Source organism: Clinocottus analis, unplaced genomic scaffold, assembly GCF_023055335.1.
Source record: "Clinocottus analis isolate CAN_PGR_092001 unplaced genomic scaffold, fCliAna1.0.p SCAF_8, whole genome shotgun sequence".
Lineage (NCBI taxonomy): Eukaryota > Metazoa > Chordata > Actinopteri > Perciformes > Cottidae > Clinocottus > Clinocottus analis.
In genome coordinates, this window is record NW_027176240.1 from 13,730,451 (window position 1) to 13,750,309 (window position 19,859).

Genomic DNA, 19,859 nt, shown 5'->3' on the forward strand with positions numbered 1-19,859 from the left:
TGATGACATCAGATCTGTCCCGTCTACCGTAGATAAATAAGCTTAGCTCAAACTATATGTGAAGCCTCTCCTCGGCCATTAAAGCGACACGATTGCTCTCTCGTTCCAGGGATTGAAGCAGCCTGAGCCAAACTCAGACGGTGTAGAGGCTACAGCCTTGTGTTTTCAGTGGAGGAGGAAACTGGAGATCCATCGAGCTCAGCAGACCTCGAACCCCGAGACTGATGAGCTGGGTTTGAGGAAGACCTCAACGCACCCAGTAGCACCCAGTCTTGCCGCGCCAGTTGGCTTCAAGTGACCGCTACCGCTTCAAAGCGTCTTATTTGTGTCTCAAGGAATAAGAAGCATAACTTTGATGACAAATTTTGTTTTCTATTTGACGTAATGTAAAACCCACTTAATCCCGAGAGGGCACTTTTTTAGACTTCACGTCATGCTCAAGGACCTTTTAGCAAGCAATCCTTAGATTTGATATAATGCTGGACATGTTACTGATTCTATTATTTACACTGAAATGAAACAATGCAACTTGATGTGTGATTCTGAAATAAAATATTGTATGTTGTATGTCTTTATTTCAGTTATTCATAACAAAACCACTGAAATGTGGCAAGAATATGTGTTAAATGTCATATAGTATTATCACAACCATAACCACCAAACTGACAAAAAAAAAAGCATTATTCATTAAAACACTCAAACTGGCTGTACATGTGATACAAAACAGGTATATACAATGTGAAATATGAAAATGATTTTTAAAAAAGTACATAGTTTAGTTTCAGTCCAACACGGCTCATCTTAACAGAGACAGGACTGTCAAACAATACAAACCGACGAGCATTACGCCACCGTGAGCCCAGAATATATATTTACCTTTTGTAGGACACATAACCCCATGGTCTCCTCTTGAGTCATCTCCAACAAAAATCAACATGAAAAATAGTCATATTATCTCAAAGCAATGCAATGTGACCAAGAGAATATTGCCTTTCTTTGAATAATAAACTTCTTACTTTCTTATTCTGATAAACTCTTTACTCACTATTCACACAGGCTTGTGAGCAATAAGTGTTTTGAGGAATGGCGATGACAAATTCAATGAAGTAACCAATATTATCTTAACGGTCATTACTGCTATAGGTTAACAAGTGAGAGAAGCACACGCCACAGTAACTATGTCCACAATGCATTTAGGCCACTTACAATTTAAAAGGTCTGACAACATACAAAACACAAGTTGAATGGCCACAATGTAGCAAAATTACATTTTTCTTCTCAGCCGAGCAGACCAGTACTATATTATGAATATCTGACCTGGTCTCGTCAGAGGTGGACTAATCACAAACTTATATCAATGTGTCAAGTGAATACAAATTTAAATATTCAAGAAAATATATGTGACATTGTGAAAAAAAATAATCATTCATAAAAGTAAACATACAAAGAAAGATCACACCATATAAAAAAGTGCCTTGAAATAAGGAAATAGATAAGAATCTCGAGGGAACTCTTACAATTAACTAATGAGTATTTTGCATCATCTGAGTGTGAAGTGACTGGAGCGTCTATTCTTCAGCGTGTGGGATGAACGCATGTGGGTCAGTTCTTCGTGAACTATACAGGTTGTTATCATTTCTTTTTATGATCTTTTAAAAACGTACATGAAAATTTCACCAATGATGAAAAGACCTGAACATACACACACTTTCAAAACACACACAATAATATAATGGTTAGTTTAAAAGTAACTATACACTGCATCTGTGGACAAGTCCTCTCCATACTGACAGATGTGTGGCACACTAAATAGTATGTGAATCTGTAAAGTATCATTTATATACAGAAATAAATAAGTTATCGTAAAGCTAAATTAAGATCAAAATACAAATCTCCTGCGACTTTATATACGTCCACTGTTTACTGACAGAAAGGGGAAGCAGTAGGATCAAAAGTCTTGAACACATCTTTAAGTGTTCTGTCGTCGTCTTCCTCCTCCTGTGGATCGTTCTGTTTTGGTTCTTCCTCCATGGCCTCCTTCTTTTGCTCCTCCTTCTCCCCTTTCTTATTTCCTTCCGCCTCCTCTTGTGCTCCCGTGGAGCCTTGCACTCCTCCTGGTTTGGCCTGCCTCGGGTCAGTGTACTGGGGCCGGATTAGCCCGGCCAGTGCCTGGATGGGGAGGTTATGAACTGCAGGGGGTTTGACGGGGGAGACGGGAGGCACTGTGAGAGAACTGGAAGGTGGAGGTTTATCCGAGGAGACGACTGTGCTTTTGCCCTCTTCCATAGAGCCACTTCGTTGGGTTGGTGACAGTGGCGGAGTATTGTCTTTCTTAGCCGGGAGTTTCAGAGTCAACGTCTTTCTGGGAGCCTCCGCTGGCTCCTTCGGACCCTGCTCGGTTTGAGTACGAGGGTCGTACAGACTGATGCCCCCTAGGATCGTGGTGGGACTCTCTAGCCCTCCACCAGACGACGCCAGACGGGGGGCATAAGGTGGCAGCCTCTCCGGCTCTGGCTTCACTTGGACAGCGTGAGGAGAGGAGCTCACACTGGCCTTGTGTAACCTGGGGTCCACGACTCCTCCTACAGAGAAGGGCACCTTCTGACACAGCAGCTTGGAATCCAGACTCACTGTGCGCTTGAGCCTGGGGTCCAGAGTCTTGTGCTGACGCGGATCGACAGGTCTTTCAGTGGAGGATCGGGACTCGAGAGATCCAGAGGGCAATCGACTCAGACGTTCCTTTAAACGTGCAGCTACCAGTCTGGGGTCAATCGATGGAGGGCTAGAGACGGGGGGATGGTCCGGCAGGCTTGTTCGGTTCATCTGAGCATCTGCAATTAGAGGTGGGAGGGGCAGGTTGATGGAGTGCTCCTGCTTGGGCACTAGGGAAGGGAGGAGGTCCTCAGGGCCCCACACCACTGCCTGTGCAAAGGCTGGGCGCTGGAGCAGGATGTCCACCCGTATGTGGCTGAACTGCTTTAACTGGCAACGAGGGTCTCGCAGCCCCACATCAGCGACAGCGTCTAGAGGGATGAGAACAGCTTTGTCCCTGAGTTCCCGCTCTCCGTCATCATCCTCATCTCCTGTAGGAGGCTTCCGAGGAACAGCGTGACTCTGCTGGCGATAGGAACTCTGCTCCATTGGTCTCACCTTCCTGGGGTCTCTGGAGAACCGTGGGTCTGCAACACCATCAGACTCTTTTTTTGTATCAGGGGGTCGCTGTCGAGGGTCTGTCTTCACGCGGGGGTCACTGGGTGGGGCCCTCTCCTTCACAAGCCGAGGGTCACCCAGTGCTGGAACTGGGGCAGTCTGTGGGGGCTTGGACTTAGACTGCTGCATCTCACTGTGCTTCTTAAGAGATTTAAGGATGGAGGAAACACAACTCCCATCCTCCTCATCACTTGAGTACCAGTTTGTAGTTTCGTCTGCAAAAAAGATCGATATACAATTTAATGTCTGAGCATTCTTGTAAAATGTTTGTGTTTAAGCACCTTGTTTACTGATTGGATCATTTTCCTTGGTAATAATCTTTTTACATCAGTCAGTGCTCTATTTCTGAGGGCGTTTTTACTGAGTTTTACCTGAACTAGGTCAGAGAACCTGCTTCTTGCCCAGAGGAACTTACCTGTGTTTGCATTGTTATCATCCTGGCCCTCTGCTCGCTGTGGCTCATTTCCTTGTGGATGTGACTCTTGTTGTTGCTGCTGCTGCTGCGTCAGGTGTAATAAAATGGCCTTCTGTACAGCGGGTGGTAAGGACTGCAACTGTGACTCTGCACCCATCTGCTGCTGCTGGAGGTTCTGCATGAAGGCCACACCGGGGTCGACTACAATGGAAATAAAACATAGAAAAACAATGTTGCAATTTCACTTAGGCTTAACAGATAAATAAACTTTTTTGGATAACAATATAAATATGACATTGACCTCCTTGTGGAGCCATGGCCTGGTTTCGCAGGAAGTTTCCGAAGAACTCTACTGGGTTCTGACCCAACGATGGAAAAGGGAAGAGATTCTGCAGCATCTGTAGATCTGGTGGAGGGAACGGAGGCACCTGCATATTATTCTGAGGGTTGAGATTGGGTCGGTTTCCATGGAAGGGTGGAGGTGGACCAGGGGGGATTGGTGGCTGCATTGGAAATCGGTGTGGTGGGTGCAGTCCTGGAGGGCTCATTTGCATAAGCGGTCCAGTGGAGTGGCCTATGGGAAGAGGAGACCCAGGGGGAGGAACAGGAACGGCAGAGGAGCCTGAAGGCGCCATACTTCCACTCTGCGCGTCCTCGGAGCCTCCGCTAAACTGATCGGTGCCTTCACCCTGATTCTGGGAGAAGTTGGATCCACTGAAAAATAAGGAGCACAATTATGTTGTGAAGAAGCTCCTTAGGGTTTGATTTGAGTTTGATTTCAGATGGTTTTAGTTACCTCAGACCAATTTTTTGCGCCAAGTCAACAGTAGGTTGAACCGTGATTTCAAACAGGGAGGGGATCTTCTTCCCCGCTTGGCTGTCAGTCGGACTGCTTTGACCGGGAGTGGGCAGCAACCCCACTCCCGGTGGGGGCTTCGGAAGTGGGGCAATACCCTGCTTTCTCAGATCCTCCAGCTCCAACTCATCCTCACGGGCGTTCTCCTCCTCAGTGTTAATTATCTGATAATTAAGTCAGAAAGCAGAAATAAGACAACTATTGACCCTTAAAGCCGAGCATCACTTGGCATAGAAAGTTAAAGAATATATACATTTTTAACTGTCTTGTCTTGTTTTACCTTATCAAGCAACTCTTTGGTCACATCGTTCAACGCATCATGGGAGAATTTGCAGTTGTCCCCCTGATAACATTTGGCTCCAGTGTGAAAGAACTTGCATGGGTATTCATGTGCAATCACAGGTTAAGGAATAGCACTAATTAAAAAGGTACAACGAGCTTTCAGTTCATTACGAGAAGCGATGACACATATGTAAATACAACACTTGTGCTTAGTGAAGGATATTGTGCATGTAAATGCAATTATCTCCTTTACTGCAGTATCCTTGGAGGTAAAACTTACAAAGTTCCTTTTTCTTATCTGGTATGACGAGCTCATGTTCAAATTTGCACTGTTCCCCCTGTATGAAGAAAATTATATTCAAGCTTTCGGATAAAAGTGTTTATTTATTTTAACAATATTCCAGCGTACATCATCAAGGCAAGTAAAAACAACATAAGCGCTACTGTACCTTGATGCATCTACCCTCCAGGAAATACTTGCAGATGTATCGACCGTTGTGTTCTACTGTGTGCTGATTGATAAACTCCTTGCTCATAATTGGCCGTTTCTTCTGAAATCCGCAGGAATTCTTTCCTTCCTGTGACACAAAATAAACAACAAGATGTGGTCTTAGTTTTTTTTTCTCAACTTATGTATTACAAAGCTGAACAGTACATTCAAAAGCTTAAACACTGAAAAAATAAAAGAATAACCAGTTTTGTCTCAATTGCTTTCTAAAAAATGCATATTACATTGTGGTGCAGACAATATACCGTACTTCAGCTTCATCATGATGCTTTGAACATTATGGGACAGCTGTGGCTTGTTTTCTATTAAAATACTATATAACACTAATACATGTGGCTGGCAAACTTACTGGCATCATGTCTTCCATGCCCTGGTCTCCTCCTCGACCTCGTCCACGTCCTCCCCACGGTTTGCCCTTCAGCTTCTTGTTCTTGTAGAGCGTCCCACGTCCTCTTCCTGGGCCGCTCCCTCTGCCTCTTCCTCTCTGCCCAACTACAAAATAAAAAAATCATTAACATGAAATTAAAAATTGTACCAATCCTTTTCCTTTACCCAAATTGTTTCTCCTATATAGGGACGCTGTTGCCGATCCCAGCTGACATTGGCTGAACTCATATGGACACAGACAAGGATTCACATCAAGGGACAATTTTAGAGTCTCCAATCAACCTAAACTACATGTCTTTGGACTGTAGGAGGCAGCTGGAGAACCCAGAGGGAACCCACGCTGACACACGGAGAACATGCAAACTCCACACAGAAGGACCGGGATCAAACCCAGGCCCTTGTTGCTGTGAGGTGCTAGCTGAAAATAGTTAAATAGTTCATTCTTGATAAATCACTACACAAGTTATCAGATATGAAAGTGGTTGATTTTGAAAAGCATTCATACACTGCTGTTGTTTCATCCCCCTCATGCTTCCTCTCTTCATCTGGTCTTTGGCATAGCGTCCTCTTCCACGACTCTGGGAAACGGACTCTTTTGACTGCGGGTACTCGGACATGTCATCTTCATAATCCTCATCCTCTTCATCATAGTCATACTTGTCATCACTGTAGTCGCTGTATTTGTCAAAATCACTGCTCTTGTGCGGCGGGGATTTCTGTGAGTTGCCATGGCCGCCCTTTGGATCCCGTCCATGCTGGCAAGTCGAAAGTCAAAGAGAGAAATGTCACAAAATGAGGCCTTTATGAAAAGTAAGCGTCAGCATGCCAACAGTGGTGAACTCACTTGAGAGGACTGGCCATCAGATCCCTGGTTCTTACGGTTTTTGGGTCTTTCTGGTCGGTCGTAGTCAGAGTCATAACTGTCTGAGCTGGAGCTGCTGGAGGGGGAGTGGTGCTGAGGAGAGAGCAGAGGGATCAAAGGAGAAACACAACATTAAAGAGGAATATTAGGAGTAGTTCAAACTCATGCCTTTATTGCGGTATTATCTTACTTTCTGTCTGTCGCGCCTCCTCCTTTTAGACCTCCTCTTCTCTCGAGTCTTTTTGTATCTTTTCCTGGAGTGCCTGTGAGTCTTCTCTTCTTTTCCTTTTCCCTTCTCCTTCTCCTTCTCTTTGTCTTCGTTTCCCGGTGCAGCCTCTTTGTTTTCTTCTTCAATTCCAATCCCTTCATCATCTATTTCTCCATCTTCCAGTTCGCCATCCTCTCTAAAAAAAAGAAGAGGAAAACAGTCAATACAATGAGTACAAGTGTTCACCGTATTTGTCAGGCAGAGACATGGTTAAAGTGTTGTTTACATCATGATCAAAAATCGTATGAACAAATAACCTCTGATGTCATGATTTAATATGAAATTAAAATAAAATTACATTAAAATGTCAATGTATTTTCCCTTCATTTGGAGTAAAGTACTAATTATCACACCAGACGGTTTCCAAAATGTCCTAAGCCTTTCCTGCACTAAAACATCTTGTCAATTATTAAAGGCTTAGTTTTGATTCCCTGTGAATCAGTGTGTGGTTAATTCATGAAAGACTAATTAAATGTAACCTCAGGTTGAGTAACATCCATGAAAACCTCTAATTTCTCAAAGCAAGGTTATTCAGTGTAATGATTTAATGACGGCCTGGAGTTAGAGATGAGTTAAGTATGATTTAGGCCCACATATAACAAAGTTGAATGCAAATTACTGCAAAGAAAAAGTAGGTTTTTGATGAGATGTCCAACAAACACTATCTGGCTCAAGGGCGTGAGTGCTCCTTCAGGAACTATTTTGAAGGAATTATTGCAAGAGTTGTAAACATCTAATAGGCAGGACATCTTCACAGGAGCATCCAATGCTGGACACAGAAGTTAATGTTTAAAAACCTAAACGTCTATTACGGTTATGAGAATGTTGGGCGCCCATGACCCCTGTGTGTCTGCAGAGGACATGACTGAGCTGGTGACCAGGCCAGTACTTCACAACCAAGCCGTTTGACGTCATGTCTCAGACAGGACTGGGTCGGGTATATTTAGATGGTTAACTTACAACACTCCCCTTTGGCAGCTATAAGAAAGCTTTTACAACACCTCAAATTTAAAACCATGTTTTAAAAGAATGAATTCATACATCAATCATTCCACTGTTATCATATTTGTAACATTTAATGTCGGCTGCTTAAACTATGAAGAAATGAAGGTTTTGAGTGTGAAACAAAAACACCTTGCAATTGAAAAAAAAAGTTCAACAGGTCTGCTCGCAGACACCAGCTGCCTCTTTCTACGACACCAGTACAAGACAGGATTTGACCGGGCACCTTTCATAAAGCATCGTAATACCGAAATATATTTTGTAGACCAGAAGGTTCAATATAAAACATCAAATTCAACTTCAATATCCCCGGGGTACTCTTTCCTGTTACATTTGATCATGGAATTAAATAATTAGAAATTAAGTAAAATACGTAACACTCGCATCACTGGTAGAATACTGGCTTTAAGGATGGTATACAAATACCCCAGCATAAATAGTCGACTTGTTGGCTGCAATAAAACCACAATTCTCCTGATTGAGCACAATTATAGTTTAAGTTCCTTTTGACTCTTCAGACCCATTTTTAAAAAAGGACCTAAAAGCAGTAGGCCAGCCATGTGAGAGGAAAAGCAGGTGCCATCCTGGTGTGAACACAGTCCACACCAGCTTTTGTTCCAACAAAACACAACACCGGTCATGTATTCTTCTCTGCTTGAACTAGTGTTACACAGTGACATATTTGCTTTGACACCGGCAAACATGTGACCCTCTTAGTTAACATGGTCCGACAACCCAGCAAGCACTTAAAGACCAGGGACACAGGCTCAAATCCAGCAGAAGCACATAACCCCTCAACCCTCCGTGAACCCTGTCTCGCTCTCAGCAGTAGCGCCAGGTGCCCGGGAGGGGGAGCACAGCAAGAGGATGGGCGTGGCTGCTCCATTTACATCATAGTCATTTGCATAGTCCCCTGCAGTTGGCAACAACGAAGCCATGAATTTATCCCAGAAACACAAAAACACAAACGATGAGCTCTGCTACCTTGCATGGAAATGATCATGAATGACGGGAACGCTTGGCTGTTTGGAACAGCGATATTCAATTGCACCAAAAAGGCATGCAAAGATGTTTTTTGAGGGGAGGGGGATGGGGGGGGAAACCGTGGACCCTAGACCTGCAATTCATGGTTAAATAAAGAAAACACAAACACAAGCACGTAGACCCACCAACAGCACTCAAAACGCACAAATGAGCGTATCAAGAATTGCATAAGAATGTTACTCGACCTTTCATCCCCTGCAAGCTCAGAGTCTGTCATGTTTTTGTCAAGAACAGGGGCTGGGGGACTGGAAACAAGGCTCACAGAAGCCATTGGAGAGCGGATCTGCCTCCCTTCTCCCCGGTACAAGAGTGAATTAACTCAGTCACTCGAGGAGACGTTGGGTTGTGAGAGATGCTGGAAGATTTCAGACTGGAAAAAACTCACGGTGTTACATGTCTCGACAGAGACAGTAAACGGACACTGTCCTCTTTCATGTCAATGACGTTTTAACTCTGTGAGCACAGCTTGATACCCCGCTTTGCTAATGTCCCGTCGGTTGAACGCTGCCATGGTGAAATAGAGAAGGCGGAGGGAGAAACAGACAGAAATGTAACCATGTTCGTTGATTTCAGCATCTTCATAGGATTTTTCAACAGGGACATCATCTCAAAATGGCTTCTGAGGTCTGCAGCACATTCCTGGATTGTGTATTCCGCCACGTATATATATATATAGTCCGCTGAAGATCAATCTAACTTGGTTGCAACAAATCCTCGTCTGCTATTGGCCAAACGTTGCACGGGTGACGAGGGCTGCGGTTCCATTGGTTTAAAATCAACGTCTGTTATTTTCAACATCTGCAACAATAAAGCGTATACGACGCGCAGTTGTGTCCTTTGTCGACGTTTTATTTTATGAATGTGTGGTTTACGCACTTACAACAACCCGAGATTGTTATATATTTATTAAAGCAAAACAGCTGAGGTCCATTCCCGTCATCGCTGTATTAATGGCTGCGTATTTCAACCGGTGTGTGAGCTCTATATCACGCGCTCCTGCAGTCCTGTAGTTGACCACTAGATGTCGCTCTGGCACTGCAAGCAAACCCTAAAAGACCATACATACAGACAAGTAAATATGATGCACGTCCGGTAGTGAGTAAAATGTGTATCAATAGACCAACAATAAGCTCAAAACTAATGTTGTTCTTTATAGTCTTCATAAAATGATGTGGCTTTAACGGTGAACGTGTCAGTAAGGCTCACTTGATCGATAACTGGTTATTAGGCGTGTATAGCCGAATATGTCTAAGGCTTAACGACCTGTTTCGTGGTGAGCGTCATAATATTCCTCGAAGATCTTATTCTGAAGAGATCTAGTCACTTGAGGTCGTATTGGGAAAAAAAAGTTTTTCTTTACCTTTTTTTTGGCGCAGTTAACACATATAATTAAGTTCATGTTATACGTATATATTAGATACAGCTGACTCTGTTGTAAACTGTTCCTTGACAGCAACATGGAGATAAAAAGAGAAAAATACACATATGTTTGGGAGTATCTCGGTGGGAGGGATTCCTGCAGGAAACAGTTAGGTGGCGTGCAGAGCTCAGAGGCTGAACTTTTCGAGAGCGCAGATAGTCAGACGGGAGCGCATCTCTGCGTCGGACACCTGATGAGCATCCTCCAAACTCTTCAAACGAGTGGACAGAGCTGCAGAGATACTAGTTTGGGGGATTTTTTTTATTTTTTTTTTTACCAACGCTCCAAATCTTGACGAACACCAACAGGAAACAGGATCACTTTATTATTGCTGGACTTTAAGAGATGGCACTGTTTTTTCGACGCAGGTGTTTGCTGTTGCTGTGTTTGACAGCCATCCAGAGTGGCAATGCTGCCGTTCAGGTAAGAGCAATCTACTTAAATGCAACAAGTCACTTGTCCCGGAAGAGCTGCCGTCTGGACAACTTATCTAAACTTAAGTGTGTTTGGACATAGGTTCTTTAATCAAATCTTAAACTCTGACTACGTAAACTATGTTTGGGAAGTATTTATAAAATTGATGAAAAGTAATCCATTTTAATATCTTAATCCTATTTTCCATACAAAAAAAGTCTCCCCAACTAATAATATTGTGTTGTATTCTGTTAAACCTCCTTTTCCAGCTTATTGTTGTAGCCTTTAAGTTTTGCCAGGTTTGTGATCCCAGTCTACAGTTTTTTACTGGAGAAATTGCAGGATACTTTTTGCTTTTCACAAAAACGTCCTATAGCATCCGGATATGAGCCCCCTCATGTCTTGTCTGCTGGTGGCATTTCCCATTTGCCTGAAGGGAAAGGGAACAGAGCACGGGTTTAACTGCTGCACAAGTCCAAACCATGTGCACATTGAATTTGAATGTATTGAAGCTAGTTGTTTTTGTGCAAGGCCCTCCCAATGCAAGTGCAGGAATGTAAGGTATGCTGCAGAGAAATTGTTCCTATGAGCATGTGATTAATAAACCCTCCTGAAAGGATTAGAGGCACTTTCTTTTGGAACTTTGTAATGGCTTGACAAGCTTTCTTAACTCAAGTAACTGCTATTGGCACCCATGCTATTTTGGGTTTGCCCATTCAGGATTCCCCAATGAGCATGTGCCTTCCTTCCTACCCCCATGCAAAACTATACAGAAGAACAGCATTTTAGACTTAGGTCGCATTGACATCTGCCAAACAGCTTTTGCCCAGCTGTGTCTGCCACTGGAGTTGTGATAGCAAGTGGAAAGGGGAGAAGAAGGGAGATGGTGGGCCGGGAATATCCCTAGAATATGTATGTGCAATGAGGCTGAATGGAAGATAGAGCTCAATAGAGAGCAAATAGAGTTCAAAATAAAAAGAAATCATGGTGCCTGCACCATGCAAATGAGATAAAAAAAAACAACATGTTACATCATTTATTCTAGTATCAATAAAAACTCTGTGTGACCACAACAACATAGGGTTTACTTCGAATTTTTGCACATGCATGTGTATTCACAGCTCATGACTAATACTTGATTCCTGTGCTGGTTTTCTTAATTCTGCTCACAGTGCTCATGCTTTATCCACAGACGTGCATGGACAAGCACCAGGTGGTCGGGGTGCTTCGACAAATGGAGAAGTTTCTGAAAGGCCAAGAGATGCGATTTACAGAGGGCCTCAGGATCATGAAATCAAAGCTGGCGACGCTCCAGAACTCTGTCTCCAAGTTACCTCAAGCTGACCAGTCAGCTGGTGAGTAATAAGCAGAAAACAGCACGTACACTTATTTCTACTTCATTTGATATTTACATCCATGCTTTTCCCGCTGTCCCTTGTCACATGTCTTGTCTGAAAAAGGCACTTTGTTTTACATCCTAATCTTCATCAACACGCTCTAGAGTAGGTGATCATTAATAAATGATAGAGTTATAAACTTCAAAAATTATTTTACACATTTTTTTACAAAGAGTTTACAGAATGAGTGGATATGCAATTGACAGTCCATAAAGTTCCTCATGCATGCAAGATATCACTGAGGTTTGACACATTCAGTGAATGATTTATCACTTAAAGGCAACAGCATATTCCCAAGTATAAAATGTACAACATTTTGGGAACATTCAATGTTTGAAGTTCATCTTCAAACAGATTTCTTGTTAATCGAGAGACAGATATTGCTTCTTTTATTATGGGATTACGTATTCATCCAACAGCGCGGGGTCATCTCAGTTACAGAGCTGGATACCTGACAGGGGAAGTGGATTTGAGGAATTGTGTTGTTTGGCAGCAGACACTGAGGCCAATTTGTTAGTGATGGACCAGTGCTGTCCATAACTCTGCAGAGTACTTGGCAAGACAGGAAGAAGCAGATACTTTTCATTGATACCAATAAAAGCTCAACAAAATGAAAGGACAAAAGTGAAATTACTGCACCACCAGCTTTAAATGTTCAGATCAGGATAACAATCACCAAAAAGTACACATTGAAATAAAAAGTGAATAGATATGCATAGGTGCAATAATAGAGATTATAATCTGGTGACAATGTAACAATGTTGTGCAGCATTCCCTATCTTATTCTTGCCTATTCCTTTCATCTTAAAGTAAGTGGTAGTTATTACTTGAGGTTGAAAGCACATAGGAAACATGTTCTCTGACTAGGATGAGGCATACGTTCTCTTAAAAGTCCATAACCTAATCAATTCACAATGTTGTGTAATGTAATTACATTCTATACAAGCCTGTAACTTTCCAGAGCATGACAAAAAAGCATAACATTTGGCTGCTGGTGAAATTCTGACTCATAAAAATGTCCGGTGACGCGCCGGTTGACTGTAAACGAGGCATTTGAACCGTCCTCTCTCGTGAAGACTCAGCGCTGCCCAGTGACACGTGTATATCCCCAGGCAGGGAATGCCAGAGGATGTCGGGGAGCTTACTCCACATGTGACCAGCTTCCTCTCGTGCTCTCTCTCTCACACACAGCTCCCACCACCTGCCCGTCGCTGGAATCCCCTGCTCACGGAACCAAGTTTGGCTCAAAGTATTTAGTTGGACATGAGGTTCATTTCACTTGTTCCCCGGGTCGCCATCTTGTCGGTTCGGCCTCTCGTGCCTGCCGAGACAATGGCACCTGGACTGGCATCGGTGCCATCTGTAAAGGTGAGCAAGACACATGAAATTCCACGGCCATCGCTCTGGCACATAGCCGTTTGTTTTTTTTTTACCCATGTTTGAGACCAGTGTTGCATTTGATTCAGGTGATGAGGAATGCAGTCTCACTTTAACTGCTGTATGTTTCCATCACAGGATGAGGAGCTTTTCACCCCCATGACTTTCTCCACAGATAAACATACATCCACTACTTTTTTGATTTGGTGGAATACATTGGGCCAGGAAGTGCTATGTCTGTGCATTTTTCAGATCCCCACACTAATGCAGGGCATCCTCGGCTCAGCGGCGTCCGAATGCCAGGCTGAAAGAGACAGAAGCCAACTGAGCCCCTCACACACACTCACACACACACACACACACACACACACACACACACACACACACACACACACACACACAGATAACAGGCAAAGAAAAGAGGCATTCTTTAGCATGGCTGCAGCTCCTCGGCCTACTGAATGAAGCCCTCGTTAAAATGGCATTAAATGTCTCTGAACACAGAAAAACACCTGTACTGCATTCCACTGTGGGGTGCCTTACCCTCCAGGTTTCCACTCCTCATGAACAGCAGTGGTTGGGCTACTGTAAGATAAACCCTTCCTCTCTTGCTCATGTTTCCCTGGTTCTTTGACAGCAGTCCCACTGGACGGGGTTAGGTCCAGACATTATACCCAGACCATGGTCTGATAGCACAGAAGTATGTTAAGCATGCTATTGATTGCCCGGTCAGCCTGTGCCGATGGCACTCTTCCAGAAATTCCAAGTGGCGCACTCAGTTGAACATGTGCATACGTTTATTGACATTTATGGTTAGAACAACATGAGATGCCTCGACTCTGCACAGTATTATCCCCTGTTTGTGTGTTTGAGCTCGGCATAGGAGGGCTAAATTTAGTCATGCTTAAAAAGCAGTATTGACAGAGTGTGAAAACTCTAAAGTTAAGAAGAGTTTAAAAATATCTAGCAGAGTGAAGTGGGCCTTTTCATGTTATGGTCCTGTGGTGGCCCCTGGAGAAGCAAAATAAACATTAAAGGGATTGGTTGTCATCCAGTACTGTGGGCTCAGAGAGCAGAGGCTGCTTCATGATTTCAACATCTACACAACTTGAAGATCTGACTACAGAAGCAGAGATCACAATATATATGTATTACCTAGTTTGTTTCCCTTTGTTGTTGTTGTGCGTTTTGTAAGACTTCTGCATCGAGTGGCCACACTTCCTATACAGGATTGTCATCTTTGTGGCCACAGTTTGATGAATAATCAATAATGTACCATTGGTGGTTAAATTAATAGATCTGTGCTACACCCACAGAGATGTCTCCAGTATGTATTCAGAGGGACACGTATTTCACCCAGCCACAAATGCTACTGTACTCATACTCATTTATACCCATTTCATTTCAGGTTTAGGCGATGACATGCTTGTGAACAAGTATGAATGAAGTTTGCATGAAAACATGAGTATAATTGCTGTCAACCTGAGAACCTTCATATTACAACTTATTGAAAAGTTAGGTAATTCTCAACTGTGAAGCCTTCACATTTTAAAATCCTTGTGTTTCACGAAGCCTTAAAGTAGAAAACATATGTCCGAAGACTAACACCGTCAATTGCACTTTGAAAGCAGAAGATGGATTTTATTGACTTACATTTTAAGCGTCCTCCCCATTAGTTTTGATTACAAAACTACTTTTCCAGAACTGGAACAAATAAAAGGGTGTCAGAGACTTACTGTTGACATACTGTGCCCATAATGACAGTACCAGTTTCTCATTTTTAAGCATCAGTTATTAAACTGGGTGGATACTTATTGCCGCTCTTTGGATGGATGGTAGATGGAGGATGGAAGAGCTGACAGAGGTTCTTTCATTCTTGTTGACCTTTTCTTTCTTTGAGGACCTAATCTTAACACCATTTTCTGCTGTATGATTTCTGTGAACCATAGTATTGAAATTCTATGTATTTTATTATGAAGCCCCTGGTATTTTTTACTTTGTCAAATCGGATAGAAGCATATGGTTGTGACGATACCTCTGGATAAACTTTTTACCACTTTACATATCTGCCAAAAAGAACCTTTAGCCTGAGGAAAAGATTATAAAGTGCTTTCACAGATTATAACTGTGACAACAAACAATGTCAAAGGGAACATCAAGATTAATGATTTTTATCATCTCAGAAATATGTATCTCAGAACGAAGAAGCTGCAAGTTTTCACAGTGATTATTCTCTCCCGCACCCACAGATATAGCAGAGTGTGAAAGTAATCCCTGTCAAAATGGAGGTACCTGTGTGGAAGGTGTTAACCAGTACAAATGCACCTGCCCCCAGAAATGGAGTGGCTCTCACTGTCAGCATCAAACCCAGACAGGTCAGTGCTACAAATGCCTGACACTCTTACTTAAGTTTGTATTTTCTTTGTAAGTCAAGACTGAGATCTACTTCTGTACATGTTTACAATGTGTTCAGCTCGAGGTCAAATGTCAGGACAGGTCTTCAACTTTCATATGTTCTCCCCCAACGCAGCCCCGCCCGAGTGGAGTGTTATGAACGATCCAGCGTTCAGCCGGAGACCTCGCTGTGCCCAAGTGAACAGAGCCCAACACTGCAGCTGCGATGCGGGCTTTCACATGAGTGGCACCTCTGACAACAGTATCTGTCAGGGTGAGCTGCAAACAATGTGTTCCTTAATTGAGGGGAAATGTCATTTCGCAGTCAGCTACAGAGCAGATCCCTGAAGCTGGTTGCTCACTGGCGTCTCAGCAGGACTCATGGCATATGTTAAAGGGACTTTGCTGTTGAAAAGATCCCAGAGTAACCAAATCTTTTTCTCCTTCCTCTCGTCATTAATATGGTTTCAAATGAGAGAAATCTGAGAGACCAGTTTGTGACAAACAAAATAATCCTCCACAAGCGGATTAGCGTCCATTTAGGTCACAGTTCAGTTGCTTTTAAGATGTAACTGGTTGAGTAACAATTTTAAATGAGTGTTTTCATGTTGCATCAAATGTGTTGATGCCACAATGCTGAACAGGCAAACCTGATGGACCTCAATACTGACGCTAACCTGCGGGACAGAATCAACATATGTTGGTTCCTTGGTGTGTGTTATAAACTGTATAAGGTGTATTATTACCTGAAGGCTCCCTCCCAGTTATACTTTTAAGTACACAATGGCCATGTGATTCATGTTTACGACATGCATTTCTTTGTCTGTTTCCCGACAGATGTAAACGAGTGTGAAGTGTACCGGCTTGACAAAGGAGGGAAGCTTTGCATCCACGAGTGTGTGAATGTGCCGGGCTCGTACCACTGCTCTTGCCCCAGCGGCTACAAGTTGCTCCCAGACGGGCGGAACTGTGAGGGTGAGTGACAAGAGGGAACAGAGGACAAAGACTCATTCACAGAGCCCGAGCTGCAGATCTGGCTGGGTATGCAGCTCCAGAGGGGAATACCTGTGACTTAAAGAGAGGAGCTTTTAGCACTGAGCCTTTGGTTTCTGCAGAGGTGTCTGTCGGCCCCAAACCTCGTTACCACTTTCATTTGCACCCCTGAAGCTGACACTGCTTGCCAGTGGAATGAGTGACCTCACCCTTTCCCATCAGAAGGGATCTTTAAGACATGAGACTAAACTGAAAACCCAAATAAACAATCACAGCGCAGCACCCCCTGCTCAGCCTGTGGTAACCAGGAAGCAGGGAGTCAGTCTGGCAAGTCTCTCTGCCCGCGTCTCAGTCTTACATGCCTCTGCTGTTTTGTCTTCCAGATGTGGACGAATGTTTAAGCCAGCAGCACAACTGTAGCCAAGGGACAACTTGTATCAACACGGGGGGAAGCTTTCAGTGCGTCAACCCAGAGTGCCCCCGTTCTCATGGCAACATCAGCTACGTCAGGACATCTCCCTTGTAAGTGGCTGGACCCCAATGTGACCCATTTGTCATCGGTTTTGTCAGTGAAAAGCTTTTGAAAAAAGTAAACCAGGATCACATCTTCCACGTGCCAGCGGGAAATTATCATCAATTTTCAAATGACCACACGAATACTAAATCAAAACCGACTGTGAGACACTAATGGGCTCCTGGCGGGCATTTTGACTTGGAATAGCAAGAAAAGCAGAAATAAAACAGATTATTGCTGTGTTCAGGTGTGCAGTTAATCCATGCCAGTGAACGGACATGCGCAACCGGAGGTTAAAATACAGGTATTGACTGTCATTGACGAGGTGCACTTGAGCAAAGTGGTACAGCCTTGGAACTCTCCAGCCGAGATACATAAAGGGAAATTGTGGTTTCATGCAACTTAAGACAGAGTTTTGGCCATTTTGCTAATGGTAAAAAATAACATTAAACTTGCCATGGTAACTGCTGAGATCTGCAGCAATACAATTAACTGCCAAGTTAACCGAATCGTTTTGGAAGAGAAATCAAAGGCTTCAGATGAAAGGATTCCTAAAACTGAATCCACTACGGTTTACCAATCGACCTCCTGCTTCTACTTTGACCTGCTGTAATCTCTCTAATTGCTGTATTAGTAATTGTTGTTGTAGTAGTGATGCTCCTTGATCTTACTTTAGTGTAATGTCATCATAAGCGATCGGAATAATGACAATAAAACACAAGAGATGTGGTTATTGCTCCATCTCAGTGGAGAAAGTCATTCGTGAAAAAAAAACAACCATTAATGATCAGCAGAACTTCCCTGCATGGCGTTTTTTTTTCTTCCTTTTCCTAAAAACCATGTAGAACTTCAGTCTAAATGTTTGGAGATATTACGACTTCCATCTCCATATTTGCCAAGTCGTCAGCAGGCTGCCTCATTTAAGAGCTTGAAACAAAGCTCTGTTTGCTTCTACTGAACCATCAATGTGGTGAAATACTGCTCCACTGCCAGTGAAGGGGATGAATAAATGTTTGGGCAAACACTTTGTAACAAGGGACAGAGCATGGAATTGAAAAAGGCAGTAGCTGTGTCCCCATTTCATAACGCCAGGCAGGTTTTTGCCGTGCACGCAGATGGCATTTTCAAAGTTCTGCAAAGAAAAAAAAGGTTACAGATTTCTATGATCCAACCCTTCGGGCCCCATGACTTAATATGTACTGTATGTATGTGTCACTTCTCTTTATTCACAAAGAGGCACTTAGAAACACTATTACATAGTTGTTTTCTCAGTGACAAAATGGCTGCATTACATGACGAGTGCCGAATGGAAAACGTACCATTTTGTCCTGTGATGCCCCTTGCCTAATAATTGCTGCCTTTCTGTCCGGCAGTCAGTGTGAGAGAAACCCTTGCCCCATGGACAGCAGATCCTGCCACCTGGCTCCCAAGACCGTGTCCTTCCACTACCTGTCTCTGACCTCCAACCTGCAGACTCCTGCCACCCTTTTCCGTATGGCGACCGCCGCCGCCCCGGGGCGCACCGGGCCGGACAGCCTGCGCTTTGGCATAGTGGGAGGAAACTCCCGAGGCACCTTTGTCATGCAGCGTTCAGACAGGCAAACTGGTGAGCTGATACTGGTTCAGCAGCTGCGCGGGCCGCAGGAGATCAGCGTCGATGTGGACATGTCTGAGTACAGTGACCGCACCTTTCAGGCCAAGCATGTGGCCAGGGTTAACCTTCTGGTTTCACCTTACAACTTCTGAGAGCGTGCTGGCGAAGGAGAAAGACAAGAGACAGACGGGGGAAGAGGAGCAAGGAAGGGTGTACGAGTACTGTTTCTTCTTCCCATATCAGAAATGAATTTGCCTGAGTAGCTGGTCGCAGGCCAAAATACCAAAAGAGTGAGCGAGTGGCAAGCCAATATTATAACAGTTACATATGAATAACAAAGTATGGGAAAACACATCACAGATGCTTCTTAAAGTCCATATGAGCTTCGACTGCGTGTGTTTGGATGCATGGAAACCAGCTACATGAGCATAAATGTGTCGGGAGGGATGCAGAACTGTTTTGGCCATTGCTGTTGCTTTGTGTTTTTATTTTTTTGTCATCATAGATCATGTCTGTAGCTCAGGGTCCGGCCGCGGGGCTGATGCACTGCCCTCGTTTTGTTGATGATTAATCCCTTTAAGACATCAGTGCTCCCGAGTCTCTAATTCATTGGAAATATTATTGCTGGTTTTTACATTGGAACATACTGTATGCCACATGTTTATCTTTTATCATATACTGTATATTGGGTTTTTGTTGTCCTAGCTTGCCGCTGTCAAGCACCATTAATAATACTAAGGGATTTCTTTTTTAACAGTAGACGCAGTCGTGTACCTGAGCATATTTCCTCTATTACTCATAGTCTGTATGTTACCCAGAAATCATTATATTCAGATCAAGGTTAATCTGGCAAGCTTGCAAATGCACGACACAATTTATCTGGAATTTTAAATGTCTCTACATAACTGAAATAAAGTCGGTC

At 43.5% G+C, this 19,859-nt stretch overlaps 2 protein-coding genes across 3 annotated transcripts; one reads left to right on the plus strand and one right to left on the minus strand.

Annotated features, from left to right (window-relative positions):
• Positions 1-570: 570 nt before the first annotated feature.
• On the minus strand, positions 571-9,452 carry LOC137780212 (zinc finger CCCH domain-containing protein 6). 2 transcript variants are annotated; one of them, XM_068568649.1, is made up of 12 exons: positions 9,220-9,452; positions 6,711-6,924; positions 6,503-6,613; positions 6,164-6,413; positions 5,621-5,763; positions 5,213-5,341; positions 4,985-5,101; positions 4,762-4,869; positions 4,422-4,645; positions 3,927-4,339; positions 3,626-3,826; positions 571-3,425 (listed from the first exon to the last, which is right to left on the minus strand). In XM_068568649.1, the coding sequence occupies exons 1-12, from the start codon at positions 9,267-9,269 to the stop codon at positions 1,921-1,923; spliced, it is 3,465 nt and encodes a 1,154-aa protein (XP_068424750.1). In that variant the 5' UTR covers positions 9,270-9,452; the 3' UTR covers positions 571-1,920. The 2 variants fall into 2 exon arrangements, with proteins under 2 accessions (XP_068424750.1, XP_068424749.1); XM_068568648.1 differs by having other exon boundaries at positions 9,020-9,452.
• Positions 9,453-10,558: 1,106 nt separating this feature from the next.
• On the plus strand, positions 10,559-19,851 carry LOC137780061 (fibulin-7). The gene is made up of 8 exons (XM_068568391.1): positions 10,559-10,677; positions 11,861-12,023; positions 13,257-13,433; positions 15,692-15,817; positions 15,973-16,110; positions 16,674-16,811; positions 17,213-17,351; positions 18,717-19,851. The coding sequence occupies exons 1-8, from the start codon at positions 10,600-10,602 to the stop codon at positions 19,087-19,089; spliced, it is 1,332 nt and encodes a 443-aa protein (XP_068424492.1). The 5' UTR covers positions 10,559-10,599; the 3' UTR covers positions 19,090-19,851.
• The last annotated feature ends 8 nt before the right edge of the window (positions 19,852-19,859 follow it).